Source organism: Anastrepha obliqua, chromosome 5, assembly GCF_027943255.1.
Source record: "Anastrepha obliqua isolate idAnaObli1 chromosome 5, idAnaObli1_1.0, whole genome shotgun sequence".
Classification (NCBI taxonomy): domain Eukaryota; kingdom Metazoa; phylum Arthropoda; class Insecta; order Diptera; family Tephritidae; genus Anastrepha; species Anastrepha obliqua.
In genome coordinates, this window is record NC_072896.1 from 3,895,801 (window position 1) to 3,915,775 (window position 19,975).

At 39.4% G+C, this 19,975-nt stretch overlaps 1 protein-coding gene across 2 annotated transcripts; it reads right to left on the reverse strand.

Annotated features, from left to right (window-relative positions):
- Nucleotides 1–1,805: 1,805 nt before the first annotated feature.
- On the reverse strand, nt 1,806–8,527 carry LOC129247979 (insulin-like growth factor-binding protein complex acid labile subunit). Of its 2 annotated transcripts, none has more exons than XM_054887369.1 (4): nt 7,615–8,527; nt 2,352–2,960; nt 2,082–2,276; nt 1,806–2,023 (listed from the first exon to the last, which is right to left on the reverse strand). In XM_054887369.1, the coding sequence occupies exons 1-4, from the start codon at nt 8,488–8,490 to the stop codon at nt 1,964–1,966; spliced, it is 1,740 nt and encodes a 579-aa protein (XP_054743344.1). In that variant the 5' UTR covers nt 8,491–8,527; the 3' UTR covers nt 1,806–1,963. The 2 variants fall into 2 exon arrangements, with proteins under 2 accessions (XP_054743344.1, XP_054743343.1); XM_054887368.1 differs by having other exon boundaries at nt 1,806–2,026.
- Between the last annotated feature and the right edge of the window lie 11,448 nt (nt 8,528–19,975).

Sequence of the window (19,975 nt, forward strand, 5' to 3'; positions counted from 1 at the left end):
ATTAAGACAAGATTACGGTGATATTTTTGGCCAAAAATCTTTTGTATTTTTTAAGGTTACATCGTTTTTAAAGGAGAAAGCCTTACCAATTAAAGCTCTCCTCCTAATCGACAACGCTCCTTCTCACCCAAATGAAGCTGACCTGATAACGGAGAATGGACAAATTTCGGCAATGTTTATGCCACCAAACGTTACTCCCCTCATTCAACCGATGGATCAGAATGCAATAAAAATCACTAAGTTGCATTACAGAAACAGCCTTCTAGCTTCAATAGCAGCGACAAAGTCTGATTTTATTCGAGTCGTTGAAAAAAATTAGCTATAAATCTTTTGAATGCGGCTTGGTTTCGTGTTGGTGAAGCAACATTAGCTAAGTGCTGGAAGAGTATTTTAGATTTTGTGGTAAACAATGATGATTCCGAAGTTAATGTTCCGTTGGCTGTTTTAAAAGAAAAATGGGAAGCTGAACTTCGCACCTTGATGAGCAACACCGTCGATCTCCTTAGTAGTTTAAGTCCTGAGGTTCGTTCGAGTTCGCAGATATGCTTAAAGATATGTATGTGCGTTATTGAAAAAACTTTTTTATTAAAAATTTCAGATTGAATTCACGTTACCAGCCATTCATGAATGGAACGAAGCTATCGAGGAGGGCAATGCAGATGACAATCATCAACAAGAGTACGAATCCGATGATGACAGCGTATCAGAGCAACTGGAGAAAGTTCAGCCGACTGAAGCAGTTGAAATTTTCAACAAGGCGTTAATATGGGCTGGGCATCAAGGCATCGATCAAAATGATATGAGTGTGATAAGACGGTTTTGGGAGAAAGCTGTGCTTCAAGTTTTAGAACAACGGATGATACAAAAAAAGATAACTGATTTTATTAAATAAAACCATCGTATGACTTAATTTTCAATTAATATGTAACGAAAACAAGAATAAAATGTGAATTTAAGTGTAAAAAAATATATTTACTTAGTCTTTTTGGGCATTCCAAAACGTGAATACTTTTGTTAACGTGAACTTTCTTGGTTTGAACTAATTCACGTTATCGAGCGTGCGCTGTATATGCATTTGCAGGATGTCTTAGTGACAGAGAATTTAAATTGACAATACTGCTTTCCTGACAGTCGAATTGAAATTCAGTTGATAATTTGACTAACCTCAGACTTACATTGGAGTGACATTTGCAAATTCTGAAAACTTATTTCGAAAAATTTGGCCCTATTCGCGATAGCAATTCACAAACCATTATTGTGCTATGTTTCAGAAACAGTCAATGTTTTGGGTGCTTTATGAGTCGGTAATACCATTGGTCATATCGTTCAGTGTGTAATTTCGTAAAGCTCATATAGTTACTTATGTACTTACTTACTGCTGTCCTGGTTGGTTGGCTGGTTAAAGAGTTGATCCATCGAGAATCCAACTAGCGCTTCTGCACCAATTTGTTGCCACATCCTCGCTACCAACTTATTTAACGGTTATTTCCAGCATGACTATATCCAGTCTGTGCAGTTTAAGAACCTTATTAGGTTGTTGGCGTCAAAGCTAGACAGTTGCGCGAGATTTTCGGATAGTGGGTTGGCCAGGTTCTCCCCTTCCATAAGACAGGACATTCACAGAGGAAATGAAAAATTGTCTCCTTTTTCTTTGGTTGTTTACAGCTGTAACAGTGCGTGTTGTGTGGGACACCCATTTTCGCTGCTTATTCCCCGTTTTTTGTTTCTGATCAGTAAGTAAGTTTTGATCCTAGCCTAAGTTTCCTTGTGGAAATTGAAAAGCCCGTTCAAGTCCTAGATACCTAATATGCTTTATTGAAAAGTTTTTGTTACAGCTATTTCATAAATTTTTTTTTCAATTTATTCTTAGTTCTGTATTCTTATTAATTTTCATCGATTACTTGCTAAAAAACGTTTAAAAATACCTTAGTCGCTCATTTAAATCGCGAAATATCTTAAAAAATTAGCGGTGGTCAGAATGCACGGTCAGTTGATTCGTCGTTAGTCTCACCAGCTCCTTTGTCTTCTGAAAGAGTATTCAATGTCTCTTAAGTGAACAAAAAAATGCTTTATTAATATACCATTTCGCGCAATTTTGTCAGTCGCTTGGCTTGTTCCCGCCTATCGATCAACTGCCGCAATATACGCAGTCCGGTGAACGCCAAACCGATAGCAATCAGCATCCATATGATAATCGAGCGCGAGTCGAAGCGGTCCATGCGCACACGCGGCCAAACTAACGGCGGAGGTGTTGGCATTGCCGGATCAAGGAACGTCTGCAACGAAGCACAAATCAATAAAATACGTAAGTGAGTTGCCAACTAGCCCATTAGCATTTTTATTATGCTTACCGTCTGCTCGGCAGTATTTACTGTATGACGCTGCTCCCACAATCGTCCGGCATCGAGCACCACAATACTGCGCTTACGTTCGACATCATAGCAATCGATGCCACTCACGTTGAGCAGCGCTCTACTCCATGACGCCACCAGCGAGTAGTTACGCCCGAAGTGAAAGTGGGCTGGCGCGCGCACCAACTCAACAATGAGCCATTCGCAATGCCACCAGTTGCCGAACAACTCCACACGCTCGCTACAAACATGCAACGCATCCATGGCGTCGGTATCAAGTCGCGTTAAGTGATTTTCACTTAAATCCAATGTAAGTGCCGAACGCGGCAGGAGCGGCGAGAAATGAACGATGAATGCTCCGGACGACAATTGATTGTGTGACATATCCAACAGGCGCAGATACGGCAGCTGAGCGAAGAGGGTTGCATGAATGTCCGGCAGTGCATTACGTGACAAATTGACACGCTGCAGCTGGGTGGGCGCATCAAAGAGTCCAACCGGTACTTGGGTCAAATTGTTGGCGGACAGGTCGATCGTTTCTAGATTGATGAGCTTGTCGAGACAAGAGGTTGCCAGCAGGCGAAGTGCATTGCCGCTGAGATTGAGGTGCTACGAAAATGCGAAAGAATGCGAATGAGAGTAGAAGACAAATAATATTTGGACTGTTGTAGTGTGAGAAGTGAGCAGGAGTTAGTGTGGAATGTGGAGTTGGGGTTGTGTAGTGATGACAGTTCAAAAGTGAGTGCACTTTTGTGAGCTTTCTTTTTTGCCTTTGGTGCAATCAAATGTAGCTGAGTTGGTTAGGGGAAAAGAACCTAAACGCGTCTACTGTTGGCATGCAAGTGGTGCGTGCCTTTGACAGTTCAAAATTGAGTTAATTTCTTAGAGGACTCAACAGTTTTTGCTTGTTTGAAGTTCGCATTGATGAACTGCTTTCGCAAACTCCAGAATGGATAGAATGAAAATCTGGTGACAAAAACGAATTGTCCATTTTAACACTTTATCAAAACCATTCGAGTGTACTCCGAATTGAGCGATTGAGCCGAGTATGACAATTCAGATTAGAACACTGAAACAAACTATGAAAATATGTGTCTATGTATGTGTATTTACAATGTAAATGGTATAAAATAGCGAGGAAATTAATTTTTATTAGACTTCACTGAAAATAGTTTTACGATTTGGAATAAAAATGAGAGCAAGTTGAGACAAAAACATGCACACTTTATCTCCACAGGTGTCGTGAAGATAATAACAAAAGTGTTTTCAAAATAGTGGTGACAGGACTGACTGAATTTCGACCACTTGGCGAACATTAGCAAAATTAAATGTGCACCAATAGCCCACTTTGTGGTTACATTCCAAAAAAACACGATGGTCAGATTTTCTATAGCAAACAATGTAAAGGTCGGAGGAACCTATCTCCGCTTACGAAAATACCACCTTTCATCCCGGTCCGCGGATGACATATGGCAAAAATAAATTTTTTGTTTTTGTAGGACAATTTCTTTTACTTTTCCGATGTTTTCGTCGTTTACTGATGTTGCTGGACGACGTTCATGAGGCAAGTTTTCAACCGATGTACGGCCCTCTTTGAACGATTTGTACCACTGAAAAACACGTGCACGCGATAGAGCAGAGTCCCCATAGGTTGTCTGCAACATTTTTAAGACGTCTGAAGCCGACATTTTGTTGGAATAACAAAATTTCAAACAAATTCTTTGTTCAACTTGAATTTCCATCGTTAAATTTGAAGAACACACTCGAACTTAACTTGTTTACAGCAGCACAGAAAACAAACTATGTGACATATCACGCTGAAATTTGCCATGTAAGCTTATAACAGTCCTACCAAAAAATAAAAAATTTATTTTTGCCATATGTCATCCGCGGACCGTTTTATTGATACCGTCTCGTTCATATTTGAGTAGAAGGTAGATGCGAATTTTTTTTTTCATTAAATACTATCCTCATATCCCACATTTTCGCGGATGTATTGCCATTAAGCGTGGTGAGTTTAAATATTCATTCAGCAAATATGTAAAAGAGTTTATCTATAAATGAGTGTTTGCGTAAATGGATGAAGGTGTGTTCCAAAGCTCTGTATATCTACTTTCCCCATATATGCCGCCTGATATTTCATTGAAGTGATTTCAATTTAGGAAAGATAAATTGGCGTGCTAGCGTCTCTAACTCTACGTTCACGCCCAATAATGTTTTTGCAAATCACGAATTATATTTTATTGATAATAATGTGAGTCCTTATTTCTTTCAAATCAGTAATCTCGTTAGTTCTCAGATTAGAATCTTGGGTCTCATATCTGTAAGTGAATGTCAAACTCGATTTTTACTGTTTTGCTACTCTTCCGTCTGATGCCAGGCTATCATTTAATTATTCATTTTGCTCATTTCAATGACTAATTACTTGATATTAACTGGGATAATTTATTTGCTGAAATTAATACATCTAACAGTTTTTTTGTCTTTAAGTCCATTTTGTCTAAACTCTGCTTGGATAGCATTCCGCTCAGAAAGAAATAGCCTTGTAAATTACCCTAGTATTCTAAGACTTTGAGAAAGCTTACAAATCTTAAAAATAATTATTTCAAGAGGTTTAAATCTACTAAGAATAATTTGTATAAATATAATACAAATAAACGTTACAGTATTTCAACGACTTAAATAAATCTCCTAATAACATCAAGTTGAGCATTAAGGGGTTACCTGGGTTTCGTGTGTTCAAAAAATGATTTTTTCAGCTTATTACTTTCTGCAACATCTCAAGAATATTATACTAAATTTTCAAGTCGATCCGAATAATAGTTTCGGAGATACAGCCTTTGCAATGTGTGCGCTCCAAGCCACTTTTATTGTTACTCAAAACTTTAAACGCGTTTTCTCGGAACCGTGTTTTCAAAGTCGGTTGTCAATTGTTCTCGAAAACTACTCAGCCGACCTTTTCTAAATCCCTTGAATTCTATGTCATAGTTGTGTTTAGATGCAAGCAATATAATAATTGTTGTTTACTTTTATATCGTAGTCTGTAGGGATTATAATTCATACACTTGAATAAATAAATAAATTAATTAATTAATAAAGTGGACTTAAAAAAACATTTTTTCCAGGGGACATATTCACCAGTCTTTTGCAATTTTTCTCACCACATAAAACTATAATTCGGCAGCCAAAGCAATCACATAGGCAGTAGGAAGGTTGACAGTGAATTGTAAGCTAAATTTCTATTGGGTTCCAGGCCATAGGGCCATTGAAGAGATTTTGTTAACGTTTGTTCACTTGCAGAGGCATGGGGAAACAAGTCGAAACACGAAGAGATTGTAGAACTGTGATAGGCGTGCTGACAGGACATAGCCCAGTAATAGCGTATGCTTACAAGGTTGGAATTGCGGACAACGAGGAATGAAGTAAGCAAGAGGAACTATAGAGCACCTCTTCTGCGGATGTTCTGCGCTATTCAAAACAGGCTGAAAATATTTGGGGGCACCACAGTTTGACAGATTGGAAGGCATCTCAGCACTGGGTTGGAAAGGCCTTCGTAAACTCGCAATAGAAACAGGCACCATACGGATGGACTATTTCAAAACACATAACTTATAAACTCCATCTGGTATCGCTATGGACCGAATGCGTGACTGGAAGTAAACTAGGTCAACCTAACCTAACCTAACAATGCCAAATTAGACATACCTATCCACACTAGTGCTTGCATGTCTCAGAACTTGAGATATTGTATTGGTTAAATCGCCCATTGCTCTGTGAAAATTGTACTCTAGGGATCCAAATAAGAAACTTTGCTGAAGGAACCATACCTCTAAAACGAATTCTGACGTCCCTCAATTTGGGTCGAACGAAAAATCCCACTTTGAGCCATTTAGAGTGCTCCAATCGAGTCCAAATGTATGACCGACCCCCACTAACTTTGGACGGCCGATCGACCCATGCCAGTGGCACACCCCCTGGAACTAACCTGGGGGGTTCCTCATACAATCATTTCAAAATATCACCATTTTTGGCCTTTACATGAGAAAAGAAACTAAAAAGTTCGACCCAAATTGGGGGACATCAGAATTCATTTTAGAGGTATGGTTCCTTCGGCAAAGTTTTTTATTTTGATCCCTAGAATATGATTTTCACAGAGCAATGGGCGATTTTTTTGCCTCCCCACAAATCGACCCGGCCTGGTATTCTAAAAGATTCAGCTGCCATATTTTTTGATGCTGCAATTCGCTCTAAAATATTTTGAGTTTTTGATTGGAGTAAAATACTCTGATTTTAAGCAAACATCTTTTTCTGTTTGGAACGCACCTTGCATGTGCAAGTATTCGCGATTTAATGGCATTAAATATACGGCTTACACACTGACTAAATACATACAGACGCATTTATCTTCTCATTTTGTTGATTTATTATGCGATTTACGTTTAATGAAACTGTGTGCATTTATACAGGGTGCTCAGATTGGTTTTACAAATTTTCAGTACGTAACATAATTTACGAAAATGACCGAAAATATTACAAAATATTATTACAAACAAAACACGCCAGTTCTAAATATTATAAAAGTATTATAACAAACTAGCACACCCTTTATTTGACACATTATTGCGCATTATGACGTGCCGCTTATAAGCGGAACTAAATCTGTATGCAGATAAACACATACATATCTACGCGTGTATGCACATCGGTTTGCCTATGCGTGTGTGTGGGCGTGTATGAATGGATTATCGCCCCTGCAACAGTTATTTGTCAACGCACATCTCTACGTATTTGCTTAGCGGTTGTGTCAATAAGGCTTTATGGTTATATATGTTATGTTGATGGCACAAAAGGCTGGTAATTATGATAATAACGCTTTTGTTGTTGTTAATTTTCTGCTTTTGTGTTTTATTACGCATGTTTATTGGATTTCATTTAATTTCATTTCAATTATTTACCGATTAACCAGCCACCAGGCAAATTCGATTATTTCATAATTTGATATGCAACAGAAATTTCCTACTGTGGTGGGCATTAGTGGATACATGTGTATGTGTGTGTGTGTGTGTTTATTATTTGTTTTAATGAGCATGCCAGACTGAGAAAGTGTGTATGTATGTGTGTATGAAGAACGTGGAAAACTTTTCAGTGCACACAGAAATGAGTGATTATATTAAAAATGAGGCTGCGAATTGTCTCTAAATTTGATTTATCGCACTTTTTCTAGTAGAATTTATTTTCCCACCAAGACTTCTTTTCAACTTACCACAACTCCTGCCAATCCTTTGAGTGTATCCCCTTTCAGCTCCTCCAACCGATTATGGCTCACATCCAAGTCGATTACCGCCCACTCGCTGGACGCGAAGACGTCAAGCGTTTCAATTTGGTTATGCGATAAATTCAAATTCAGCAGACGCGTCAAAGCCCTGTTGCGAAGAAATTCCAAATCCTTCAGCTTATTGCCGTCTAAGCGCAGCGAACGCAGATGTGCATTTGACTCAAAGCTGTCGGCTTCTATGCGCTCTATCGCATTATGGTGCAATGCCAAGTGCGCTAGATGTTGCATGCCACGGAAATATGACGAGCCAATGACAGTTAAGCGATTTTGCGCCAGATTCAAATGCTTCAAATGTGGCACATATGCGAATACATCGCTGCTGATGCGCTCTAGCAGATTAGCAGCCAAACTTAAATAATGCAGATTCGGATAGCAAATGAAACTTTCCCCGTTCAAAGTTCTTATTGCATTTCCCTCCAAATCGAGGCTGTTTAGCGCTTTCAGTGGCTCCCTGGCCCATGGTTTGACTTTGGTAATGTAATTCCCAGCCAGCGACATCCACTGCAGCTGATCCAGCCCGCTGAGCGCATAATCCTCTATCGTTGCCAGGCCGCTTTCTCTCAGCTCCAGCACTGTGAGTGCGCTGAAACGCGTGAAGTAGGCATTCGGAAGCGTTGTAATGTTGCAAGTCACAGCAGATAACTCAAAGACCGCGGAGAGCTTAGGCAAATGCAATAACTGCTCGGCGGTGCAATCGGTGAATCGATAGATTATGCGCTTGCTGGGCGTGGCGCTGTGTTGCTGGCAATTTAACAGGAAAATCAAGGTTAGCACTAAGACGCGGTGCCAGCTGCTGGTGGCCATTTTATGTGATGCTACCCAACAATTACTTATGTTAATTCGTTCGCAGCCAATTTGAAACTAGTGGTTCGTAAAGCAAATTACAATGTGCCCGCACTTGTGCGCTTGAGTGGCAAAGTTAGAGCAGAACAGTGTCTCGCTTATCTGACAGCTTCTGGATTTATTTTCGAGTAAACAATTTTGAATACAGTCTAGCTAGTTGCTTACACTTATTTTCGTGCAAAATCTACTATTAATATCTGATAAGATGTTTGCGCGTAGAAGCAGATAAGTCTGTTTGCATACTACCAGCTTTTGTATGCGAGGGTAAATATATGGCTTTACGTGCCTCGCAGCAGTTCGGGCAACACGCAGATGACAAGCATTTGATGTGCTATGAATATTGTCGCTTCGAGCCGTTATGTTTTGCATGTAGAAGGTAGGAGGAGAGGTTAAATAGTTAGCCTATTAGAGAGGGGTGGAACAAATTTAGTTCCTATTAGATAATTATATTTTTCAGACACGTTTTATTTTTGCTCACAACTGCGGGTCGAATTATTTTTTACAATATTTACTGATCGTAGTGGTTAGATATATTTTTATTTAACCCTCAGCTGATGACGAGAAGGATTTCGACACAAAAGACGAAGCCTTGTATGCCAGTTTCTCATCGAAAGTAGCTTATTATTGATTAATTAAAAGGGATATATAAAATAAGATTAAATAAAAGAGAGTATTGGAAAGTGAAGGAAGGAGCTCAGTCAAGCACCCACCGAAGGGTGTAAGCGCCAAACCTGTGAAATGAGACTTTCAGCTATTAGTCCATAGATGTCGCTAGTAGTATTTTTAAACCTTCCCAAATGTCTTGTTTTCTTCGTCTATCATCTGTCAACAATATTCAGTTCATTGTTTGTTACGTTTCATACAACAATGCATTTTTGTCGCTCTTCAAAATTTCGAATTTCGTGCCTTCAAACTACGATTTGCGGACATCGTGAAACCACTTGTGAAATGCTGCTTTTCCGGTTCAAAAGGAAGTCTTTTTTGCATCGAATCGTTACGGGTGATGAAAAATGGGTGTATTTCCCCAATCCCAAGCGTAAATCATCGTATGGCCCGCCCGGCACAAGCCAAAAACAACGGCCAAACCAAATCGCTTCGGCCCCAAGACACTGCTGTGTGTTTTCTGGGGTCAGCGTGCTATGATTTGGTACCAGCTATTAAAACCAGGTGAAAAAGTTGATGGTGTACGCTACCAACGACAAGTGGCCGATTTGAACAGCGCCATACACCGAAAACGTCCAGAATATGCCGATGGGCGTCGCAAAGTAATTTTTCTTGATGACAATGCACCGACACATCGAACAAAAGCGACCCGGGAATTGGTGGAGACGTACGATTGGGAACCGCTAGTGCATGCGGCTTACTTACCAGACTTGGTGCCTTCCCATTATCATTTGTTTGCATCGATGGGCCACGCACTTTCCGAGCAGCGCTTGAATTCTCACGAAGAAGCCAAAAAATAGCTCAATGATTGGCTTGCGGCCAAAGACGGCCAATTTTTTTTTGGCGCGGCATCCACAATTTACCTGAGAGATGGGTGAAATGTGTCGCTAGCGATGGCTATTATTTTGAAGATTAAATTTGTAACCATTTTTTGTTAATAAACGCTTGAAATTGAAAAAAAGTCTCATTTCATAGGTCTATATTTTCAACAAGACGGCGCTACATGCCACACAAGGAACGAAACCATTGATCTTTTACGGGAAAAGTTTCCGGTCCGTGTTATCTCTCGGAGAGGTGATCACAATTGGCCACCGAGATCTTGTGATATAATGCCTTGATGCCCTTTTCCTTTGGGCCCTGGTGAAAGAGAAGGTCTACGCCAACAGTTCAGCACCGATTCAAGACCTCAAAGATGGAATTTGTGAGACTATCGAGGACATAGGGCAGCCACTTTGCAATTCGGTTATGGAAAATTTCATGAAAAGGATATTGTGCTGTAAGCGTGGTCGTGGTGGTCATTTGCTTGATGTTATTTTCCATTATTAACGGCATACCTTCCTCTTTATAACGAAATAAACATCCGATAATTTATATTAAAAAATAGCATTATTCTTTCAATATCAAAATAACACCTCTTATTAAAAACCCTTTACTTTGCTTGTTTGTTTAAGTGTCTGATAAAAAACAGATAAAAACCACTTCGAACGTTATCTAGTAGATAATTTTGTTGGCCTTCGAATGAAATTTAAAAAAAACTTCTACATCAAAAGGTGCAGTCTTTCGAGTTGGAATGATTTAAAGATTTTCTAGTCGGTAATAAAATACGCTGGATATTCGTTTAGGTTATCATCATAATCTTCTGGCACTACAGCTCTTTGTGAGCTTTGGCCTGCTGCACGCTATAGCTCGCTTGCGGACTTTCGCCAATTCCTCATCCAAAGTTTATTGATGTCCTCCTCTGGCTCGTACAGCTTTACTAACTTTACGAACTTTCGCTCTCCATATTTGCGACATCGAGTACCAATCACTATATATTGAGCTTTAGTGTGCTTACTAAAGTACGCATCAATCGAATTGCAAATGGACAAGAGAGAATGCTACTAGCTCTTCGCTGTAGCAGTATTTTGCACTGAGATTGCACTACGAAACTTGCAGAGATTATTGAGCGTAGTTTGAGTTTTTTTAAATACAAATAATGTGTTTTTACAAAGAAAATTTTAACAAAAAAACTATTCAAAAAAAATATATGTACATATATTAAAATTTTAAAAATTAAAATATTGTAAATAAATGAAATGTATAAAATAAATGAAATGTATAAAAAAAAATATTTTTCTAAAACAAAAAGAGTCAATTTTTAAAATAATAATAAAAAATTTAACAAAAGTTTTTTTCCAACAAAAAAAAATGTATAATGCTTTTATCCAAAAACTATCAAAACACAACTCAAAAATGTTATGGAGAACCGCAGATATTGTACCTTAAAAGCTTGTGTACATAAATTTTGAATATTAAACAAATTTCGAATTTAAAACCTCTTTTCAAAATTTGTCCAGCTCACAGCTAATTACATATATTCAAATCTTCAAAGAAACTAATTTTTAGAAAAATTTACACAAACGTCCAAAGTTACTGAACCACTTGCTTAGAATCGACCAATACATACTCGACATATTTCCGTCACGCCAAGGCACCCGCTACGATACTAACAACGCCTTTTAATACCCATTTAAGCCCACTCACCTAACATCTCTCTGGTCAAGCGCCATCGTAAGAACTTCGTTGTTGGACAGTTAGGTGATGATATTTTATTTCTTTACTTTTGGGCTTAGTAAGCTGCTACAACAACAACAACAGTCAGACACTGCACCTTCTGACTGCTCTTTTAACCAAGGTAAAGGAGATCAATCATTCGCCGCTTTCTTCATACTATGAAATCTACTCAAAAAACACGTCACAATTTCGAGAAGAAATCCAAAAATGGACAAAAGAACAGGCTCACTCTGAAAAATATATTGAATGCATTAATCATAGAGTCATTTGCTTAATAAATACTAAATTTTTCCAAGAAAATGGAAGTTTTACGGCAGCTAATTAATATTGCTTGCTTGCTTTGCAATATTTCCTAAAGTTCATAATTAAATTTAAATTTTAAATTCTGTAAAAACTATTAAAACTATGTGAGCCAAGTTCTATTTATTCGTAAGTTGTGCAACCTGTGACCTGTTTATAAAATTATGCCCATTTCAATGGTATTTATGTACCTACTCATATGCGCACACACACACACACCCACACCCATTTTCCAATTCAAAGTCAAGCAAGGCATAAATACGTTACTCATACGCCACAGCGCACAAGTGCTTCTGTTGCATTGCATACTCTACACATACGCACACACATACGTGCATAGCCGCATAAATGCAAGTGAAGTGCAGTGTGAAAAGTAAAGTCAAATGTCACATCAAATATACATAATTTGAATGAAATGAGCTCACTATATTCCACATGGATCATGGAGGCTGCCTTTGGGGGAACGGAATGCGCAGATTCATAGCTGGAGTAATTGAAATTAGCATTGCTGGCAACGGAATTGCCATTAGTTTAAGCCTCGCTTACTCACTCACCTACTGACGGACTCGACTAACTGACTGACTTTTGACTTTTGACAACACAATTTTCCACGAGAATTTTCAGCCTTATTTAATAACGTAGAAATGGTTTTTCTCTTGTCACTTGTTGGCCGCTTTCCAACCACAGAAAACTAAATAAAAAAAGATTAATAAAGATTACATTTAGCGTTGCATGAGCGAATATTTGTAATGCAACAAGACTCTTTGAATCAATGAAATTCATAAGCTTTGGAGAAAATCATGTTGGATGCAAGCCAGAGATTTTTTCATCTTGTCTCTTATTTCATGACCTTTTGAAAGGATTTTTTTAGCGGCGAGTAGGGGTTTGAAATTAAAGACAGAAATTTTTGTATACAAATATATGAAATTTTATGTGATGCACCCATTTTTATAATTTCAAACGTGCCGAAGTGTCTGAGAGAATAGTACTTTCGAGAACAAAAGTGATTAATATGCGGTACTGGAAGCCAGATGATGTTAGCAAATATATCAATAATACTAAGTAAAAGATACCTTAAAAGGCTATGAAAGTACTTTAAATCATATGCAAACGAGGGATGAGGTTCAGCGCACTAGACAGGGTTAGTTTATAGACACTTGAGGTCTTCCTACTCTCCCTCTACTCGAAAAATCTAACCCCAGCTATACATCAACAGAGCTTCCGTAAAGTGCACAGTAAAAGCACAGCACTTATCGTCATAAACGCAGGTCAGCCGCGGGTTTAACCAAGCCGCTCCTGCGAGAGGACTGTCCTGGTAACGTTGCACTTGTCGACAGTTTTTCATAGAGTCAACCACTCTACGCTATTAGCTGGTATCTAACAGACGACTCTTCCACCGAAACTGAAGAGGTGGTCCGCGAATTATCTGTTTTGGTCCAGAGCACAGCTCAAAACAGAAGAAGATGAAGCAGGATGTATCGCATTGTCATATCCTTCCACTCTTGCTTTTCAACTTCTATATCTCGAAACTCCCTCAAGCACTGGAGGCAGTTTCCTATGTTGACGCTTGTGCGATAACGCCGTCCGGCAATGACGTCGATTACTTGTAGACAGAAATAAAATGACATTCATCGAGAGTCTCTTACCGCTTTCCTAAACTTCCCACCTTCGAATGCCGTTATCGGAGGCCAACCACCACCTATTGCAGACGAAGAGCTTCAGCTGGCTCGTGAGACTCGCTTAACTTTGGCTCAGTTACGATCTGAATATTGTAGCAGATTAAACTCCTACTTATCCGGTATGTGAAGGCACATCGCACGATACTAACCATCTATTCGCATGCCCTCGTAAACCCACTCACCTAACATCCCTCCCCCTGTCGACGCAACCTGTCGAAACAGCAGGTTTTCTGGGACTACCGTTCGTTGAGCTAGTCGACGAAGATCGGTAACTACACCGTACTTGGAGGACTTAGTGAACTACTACAACAAGTGCATGCATTCATGTATGTACGCATTTTTTGGGAAATGAAAGTTAAAAGGTTGAATTTAACGCTTTTTCAAAAGCTAATGATCTTGGGGCACCTCTTAACATATGATGAGGTAACTAATATTTTATAAATTCATTTCCGGGATGGTAAGCCAACTTTGTGTAGGTCTGCCAAGAGCGGTTAGAAAAAAATATATATTTTCGATCCAGCTTAATATATTATATATTTTTTATTTTAGTAAAATTGTACACATTTTTTAATTAAATTCTGTAATTTTGCTGAACTGAGGGTCAGGAGTGTCTTAAATTTATTTAAAAAACCAGTTTCTATAAGCATTGTGTAGGTTTTGAATGATGGATTATCGAAAATAAAGGAGAAAGAAAAGCAAATTTTGATTTGTAATGCATTCAAGTTAAGAAAGGATTTCACCAAGTTAGGAAAGGATAGTAAGGGTAGGCCAGGAAATTTACATCCAGCATCTGTGATAATATTTACTACGTAAGCTTAATGATTTTTTGGAAATTTTGTTTATTTATGGTGCCAACTATAGCAGCAAATATTTCCTCCACCCGAACTGTGGGATTTCAGTGGGAAAACCTCTGGAAATTAGTTAAACACCATAAAAAGAGTTTACTAGCCATGCAGTCGTCTCGCTGCTCTACAACCAAGCAAACGCCAAGCAGCTGACGACAGCAACGCGCAACCCAATTACGTGTCATATAATCCCGATAGTCTATTTTTAAGTGTTTAACTAAAAAAGTACTTACTTACAAAAAAAGTTATCCCATTTTTTTGTAGCGCAATTCATCATCAGCCCCTCTGCATAACAAGTAGGCTGATTTGTTCATTTTATTCCCTTTTTAAACAAAAATCAGAATATCAAATATTCCGCAGCTACTAGCCAGTTAACCTCTGCGCCAAAGGATGCGCTAGCAACTCAATATGAGCACTTTTTTGTTTGCCATTCAAACAAAGAGAGCAACGCACAGGAAAAACTGCTTTGCAGCAATGCAGTAAAAGTAAAAAGAATAAAAATAAAAAAATAAAAAGAAAAATAAGCAACAAGAAAATAGCTGCAAGCCACTAAAAATACCCACAAAGTGCTGAAATTACCAAAAAAGTTTACTCCCACCCAGCAAACACTGCTGTAAACACTTTCAATGAACAAAAGTTCGCAAATGCACATACATATACCCATACATGCATACATGTATACGCGTATCATCCAGATAGATCAGTACACAAATACATACATACATACATAAGCAGTTACCAAATGCACACAACATAATTGAATTTGCTGAAATAAAAAAATTACATAGCATACTTGCGGGCGCAATAGTGATAGTGGCCTATGCAAACATATAATACTTTTCGACAAACTAACTGTACGTTCAAGTTTAAAGTGAGCAAGCCGTCAACGCCGTTTTGCCTTTCACTGTCTGCTCATTTATTGGCCTGACGCCAAACGATGTTGCGACGCGAAAGCACGACAACAACAAACTTGTGTTGGCCAACAAAAGGATTCCTAGACGCACATACCTACCCGAGCTTAATCATTTACACAAAACAACGTTTGCTTTAAAATATACTCCTTAGCGCTTCAGCCCCCACTGACATGGCAGGCGGGAAAGGCGCAGCTTGAGCAGCGCGCGCGCGCTCATCAGCCGACAAAAAAGCGCTCAATTTCAACATATCTCCTTCTACTTCGTCGCTTGCCATTTAGTTCTTAATTTATTTTATATTTTTTTCTTCTGCTTGCCATTCCTTTTGTGCAAAAATGTCATTTCAATAGAATTACCAGCATGCGCCGCATCCTTAATGTAAAACGTTTAGTCTGTCCGTCCATGCAAACGAGTAAGGAAACTATTGAAAGCAACAGTTGCAGTTGCAGTTGCACTGATTGTAGCTCAGCGCATGCATCCTCCGCCCACTGCTGTGGATTGTTTGTCCAAAAAGGCTCTTTTATTATCTCAAATGAAATGGCGAAGAGGTAAGTAGGTATGTATGTATGTATGTATGTAGGAAGTTAGCTTGGTGACGCAGCTGCTAGTTTGTTGCATTTGAGCTGCCAGATTTGCTTCTTTTGCTTTATTCATTTTATTCACCTAATTAAATCCTAATCTAATCTTGCTGGAAATCGTATTTCGGGTTTATGGTATTGTTAAAAAATAAAGTAGCAATTGGTACAAATGAAATGGTGGATTAAATCGCTGATAAATAAAGTGGGATGCTTTCTCGCATTAAAATTTAGGATCACTTTAGAGCAGTTGTCGATCTGAACTGTTGCGAATGTTACCGGCCGCACGAATTTCGTTGATGTTTCCTCTGGTAGCTGCCATACAAATGTAAGAAAGAGATTTGCTAGGATTCTGCACTTCAAAATGTATACCCGAGGTACGAGAACTTCTTTTGTTAATTAAAAACAATTCGTAACTGACAAGCAAATCGGATATAGTTAAAATAATTACGTGATAAAATTTTAAAATTAAAAGAAGTTGCGTATTTTTGAAATCTATTTTATGAACTAATTCTTTTAATGCATTTTAAAAAATTTGTTTATGTTTTTCCTTATAATTGACGTACCACATAATTGTTTAAAAAAGTCTACTGATACGCCATGATTCAATGATAAAAGGTTTGCTCAGTAAGCAGCTTTCTCGTTCTCTCTTGACAAATCGGTTCCCTTAGCAAGACACTGGGTTGCTAGCTCTGGAAATTTCGAGTAAAAGTGGAGGAAAAAACATTTCATTTTCAAAATGGTCTGTTTACGAGCAACAACTAGCTATAGAGTTTTCATCGGTATGTTCAGGACTATGATAGTATGACATGGAATACATACCGCTTAAGTGAGGACATGATAGAGTAATTGACTCAATCCGAGACCGATGAGTTGAGAAATCACAAAGCTTTATTTCTTATGATGTGGTCATTTAGACGGAATTTATGTTTCGCAAAGAGCTAGCATTTCTCAAACAGTTACGGCAGGGATAATTTAATAGTCCCGACGCGATCGATAACATTTCAGACCTCATTATAAAAAAGTTGGGATTGACGGAACTGGTTTCCAGTGAGACCACCTGCCCATGGATGGATGAAGTGCCCAGAGAAGGCTTAGCAAAGCACAGTACCAGCATGAAAAAGCTCCACATAAAAAACCATCTGCCGGAATCGGCTTAAAACTGCAGGCCCTTCCACTTGTGGAAAGCGCGCTACGAAAAGGAGGAGGATCTCGGCGAAACACTTAACAGAACTGCACGTGCCAATTATTTGTTTATTTTTAACAAAAAAGTTTCATACTGGCGAAACCTTGCAACTTCGCGATCGGTTTTTAAATTAGAAATTAATTCACAAAATAAAATATTGGATTAATTGAAATAATTTCTTGTTTTAATATTAGACTTGGCAATTTCCGATAATAACTTCTATTTGGACCATTCTTTATATTTTTTCTTCTTAATTGGCCAAGTTTAACAAAGCGCGTCAGTCGTTTCTTTCTCGTGCTAACCGGCGCCAATTGGATACAGGCCAAGTTCTTCTCCACCTGATCCTTCCAACGCAGAGGAGGCCTTCCTCTCCCTCTGCTACCTCCAGCTGGGACCGTATCGAATACTTTCAGAGCCGGAACGTTTGTATCCATTCGGACGACACTCTTCACTCTTTATTCACTGCGCTATGTCTATGTCGTCGCAAAGCTCATAAAGCTCATCGTTCCATCGTCTGCGGTATTCGCCGTTACCAACGTGCAAAGGTTCAAAAATCTTCCGCAGAATCTTTATCTCAAACACTCCAAGCGTCGCTTCATCGGAGTAGTTAGTCCAAAGTAGCACTTGTTGGCAAGAGAGATTCTACGTTGGATTTCAAGGCTAACATTGTTATCGGTGTTAATGCTGGTTCCTAAATAAACGAAGTCTTTTACAACCTAGAAATTATAACTGTCTACAGTGACGTGGGTGCCGATACGCGAGTGCGCCGACTGTTTGTTTGAAGACAGGAGGTACTTCGTTTTGTACCCGTTCACCACCAGACCCATTCGCTTTGCTTCTTTATCCAGTTTGGAGAAGGCGCGGTTGTTAAGACCGATGATGTCAATATCATCGGCAAACGCCAACAATTGTACGCTCTTATAAAAAATTGTGCCTGCGCGATTAAGTTCTGCGGCTCGTACGATGCTCTCCAACATCAGGTTAAAGAATACACACGACAGCGAGTCACCCTGTCTGAAACCTCGTTTGGTATCAAACGGCTCGTAGAGGTCCTTCTCAATTCTGACGGCGCTGCTGGTGTTGAGCAACGTCATCTTGCAAAGCCGTATTAGTTTTGTGGGGATACCAAATTCAGACATCGCGGCGTACAGGTACCGTACTGTCGAATGCAGCTTTGAAATCGACGAAAAGATGCTGTGTGTCGATTCTCCTTTCATGGGTCTTTCCAAGATTTGGCGCATTGTGAATATTTGGTCGATGGTGGACTTTCCAGGTCTGAAGCCACACTGATAAGGTCCAATCAGTTGGTTGACGGTGGGCTTCAGTCTTTCACACAATACGCTCGCTAGAACCTTATAGGCGATATTTAGAAAACTAATCCCGCGGTAATTGGCACAAATTGCAGGATCGCCCTTCTTATGGATTGGGCAGAGCACACTTAAATTCCAATCGGCAGGCATGCTTTCATCCGACCATATTTTGCATAGGAGCTGATGCATGCACCTTACCAGCTCCTCGCCGCCATGTTTGAATAACTCAGCCGGCAGTCCGTCGGCGCCTGCGGCTTTGTTGTTCTTTAGCCGCTTTATCGATAGTCTCATCTCGTCATGATCGGGTAGCGGAACGACAATTCCGTCGTCAACGATTGGGGTATCGTGATCTTCACTTTCTCGCCGACATGCGCAGCTGTCACTGTTTAATAGGTTCGAGAAGTGTTCCCTCCATAATTTAAGATTGTTCTGTACGTCAGTCACCAGTTCGCCGTTTTTGTTCTTACAGGAAAACGCCCCGGTCTTAAAACCTTCTGTAAACCGCCGAACTTTTTGATAGAATTTTTGGGCGTTATTTCTGTTGGCCAGCATCTCAAGCTCTTCGCACTCTCGTATTTCGGCCTCTCGTTTCTTCTTTCGGATAATACGTCTCTCTTCCTTGTTTAGCTCTCTGTAGCGATCCCACATGGCTCGCGTTGCGCCCGATCGCAGCGTGGCTCTATAGGCGGCATCCTTTCTTTCTGCGGCAGCATGACATTCCTCGTCGTACCAATTGTTTTTTCGGGCTCACCGGAATCCGATTTCTTCTTCGGTGGCGGTACGTAGGGAGCGAGAAATGTTGCTCCATTGCTCGTGCATGCCGGTTTGTTGGGCAGTGCTCTCTGAGAGCAGGAGTGAGGGTCGAGTGGCGAATCTTCTGGCTGCCTCTTGCGAGTGCAGCTTTTCGATGTTGAACATTCTTTGCGTTGGTAGATGTCCGTTTTTTGCTGCACAGAGGCGTGTGCGCAGTTTGGCTGCAACAAGGTAATGATCCGAGTTGATGTTGGGTCTTATATTTATATTAATTAAAATTTATTTTTAAATCGTTCGCAGTTTCTTTCCATTTAAGTAAGAAAATACTTTTTTGCTATCATTTTTACCAAAAAGGATTTAATTTGTTCCACTTTATTCACCTTCTTAAATTCAACGTTTTGTAAGGGGCGTCAAAAATCGAATGTCAGTAGTGAGCAGACCTTTAATAATTGAATCATGCTGTTTCGCCATATTTCAAAATACTCGTTTGAAGTGATATATTTCATTTTCTATGTACAAAATTAAACAAAAAATGTCGATGTAAAACTCATATGGGTGCCAGTCCAAAATGAGATGGCAGTTAACCGCTTGGATGACGAGTTGGCTAGACAGCGTACGTTTGATTTGGTTTATCCGTGCAACAAAGAGGTTTGAGGATTCTTCGCATTAGC

Bases quoted from the DNA above. Each gene is read 5' to 3' on its own strand.
- LOC129247979 (XM_054887368.1), bottom strand. From the start codon at position 8,490: ATGGCCACCAGCAGCTGGCACCGCGTCTTAGTGCTAACCTTGATTTTC. The intron at 2,961-7,614 runs GTAAGTTGAAAA...GCATTTTCGTAG, and splicing joins AAGGATTGGCAGGAGTTGTG to CACCTCAATCTCAGCGGCAA. The intron at 2,277-2,351 runs GTAAGCATAATA...GCTTCGTTGCAG, and splicing joins TAAATACTGCCGAGCAGACG to ACGTTCCTTGATCCGGCAAT.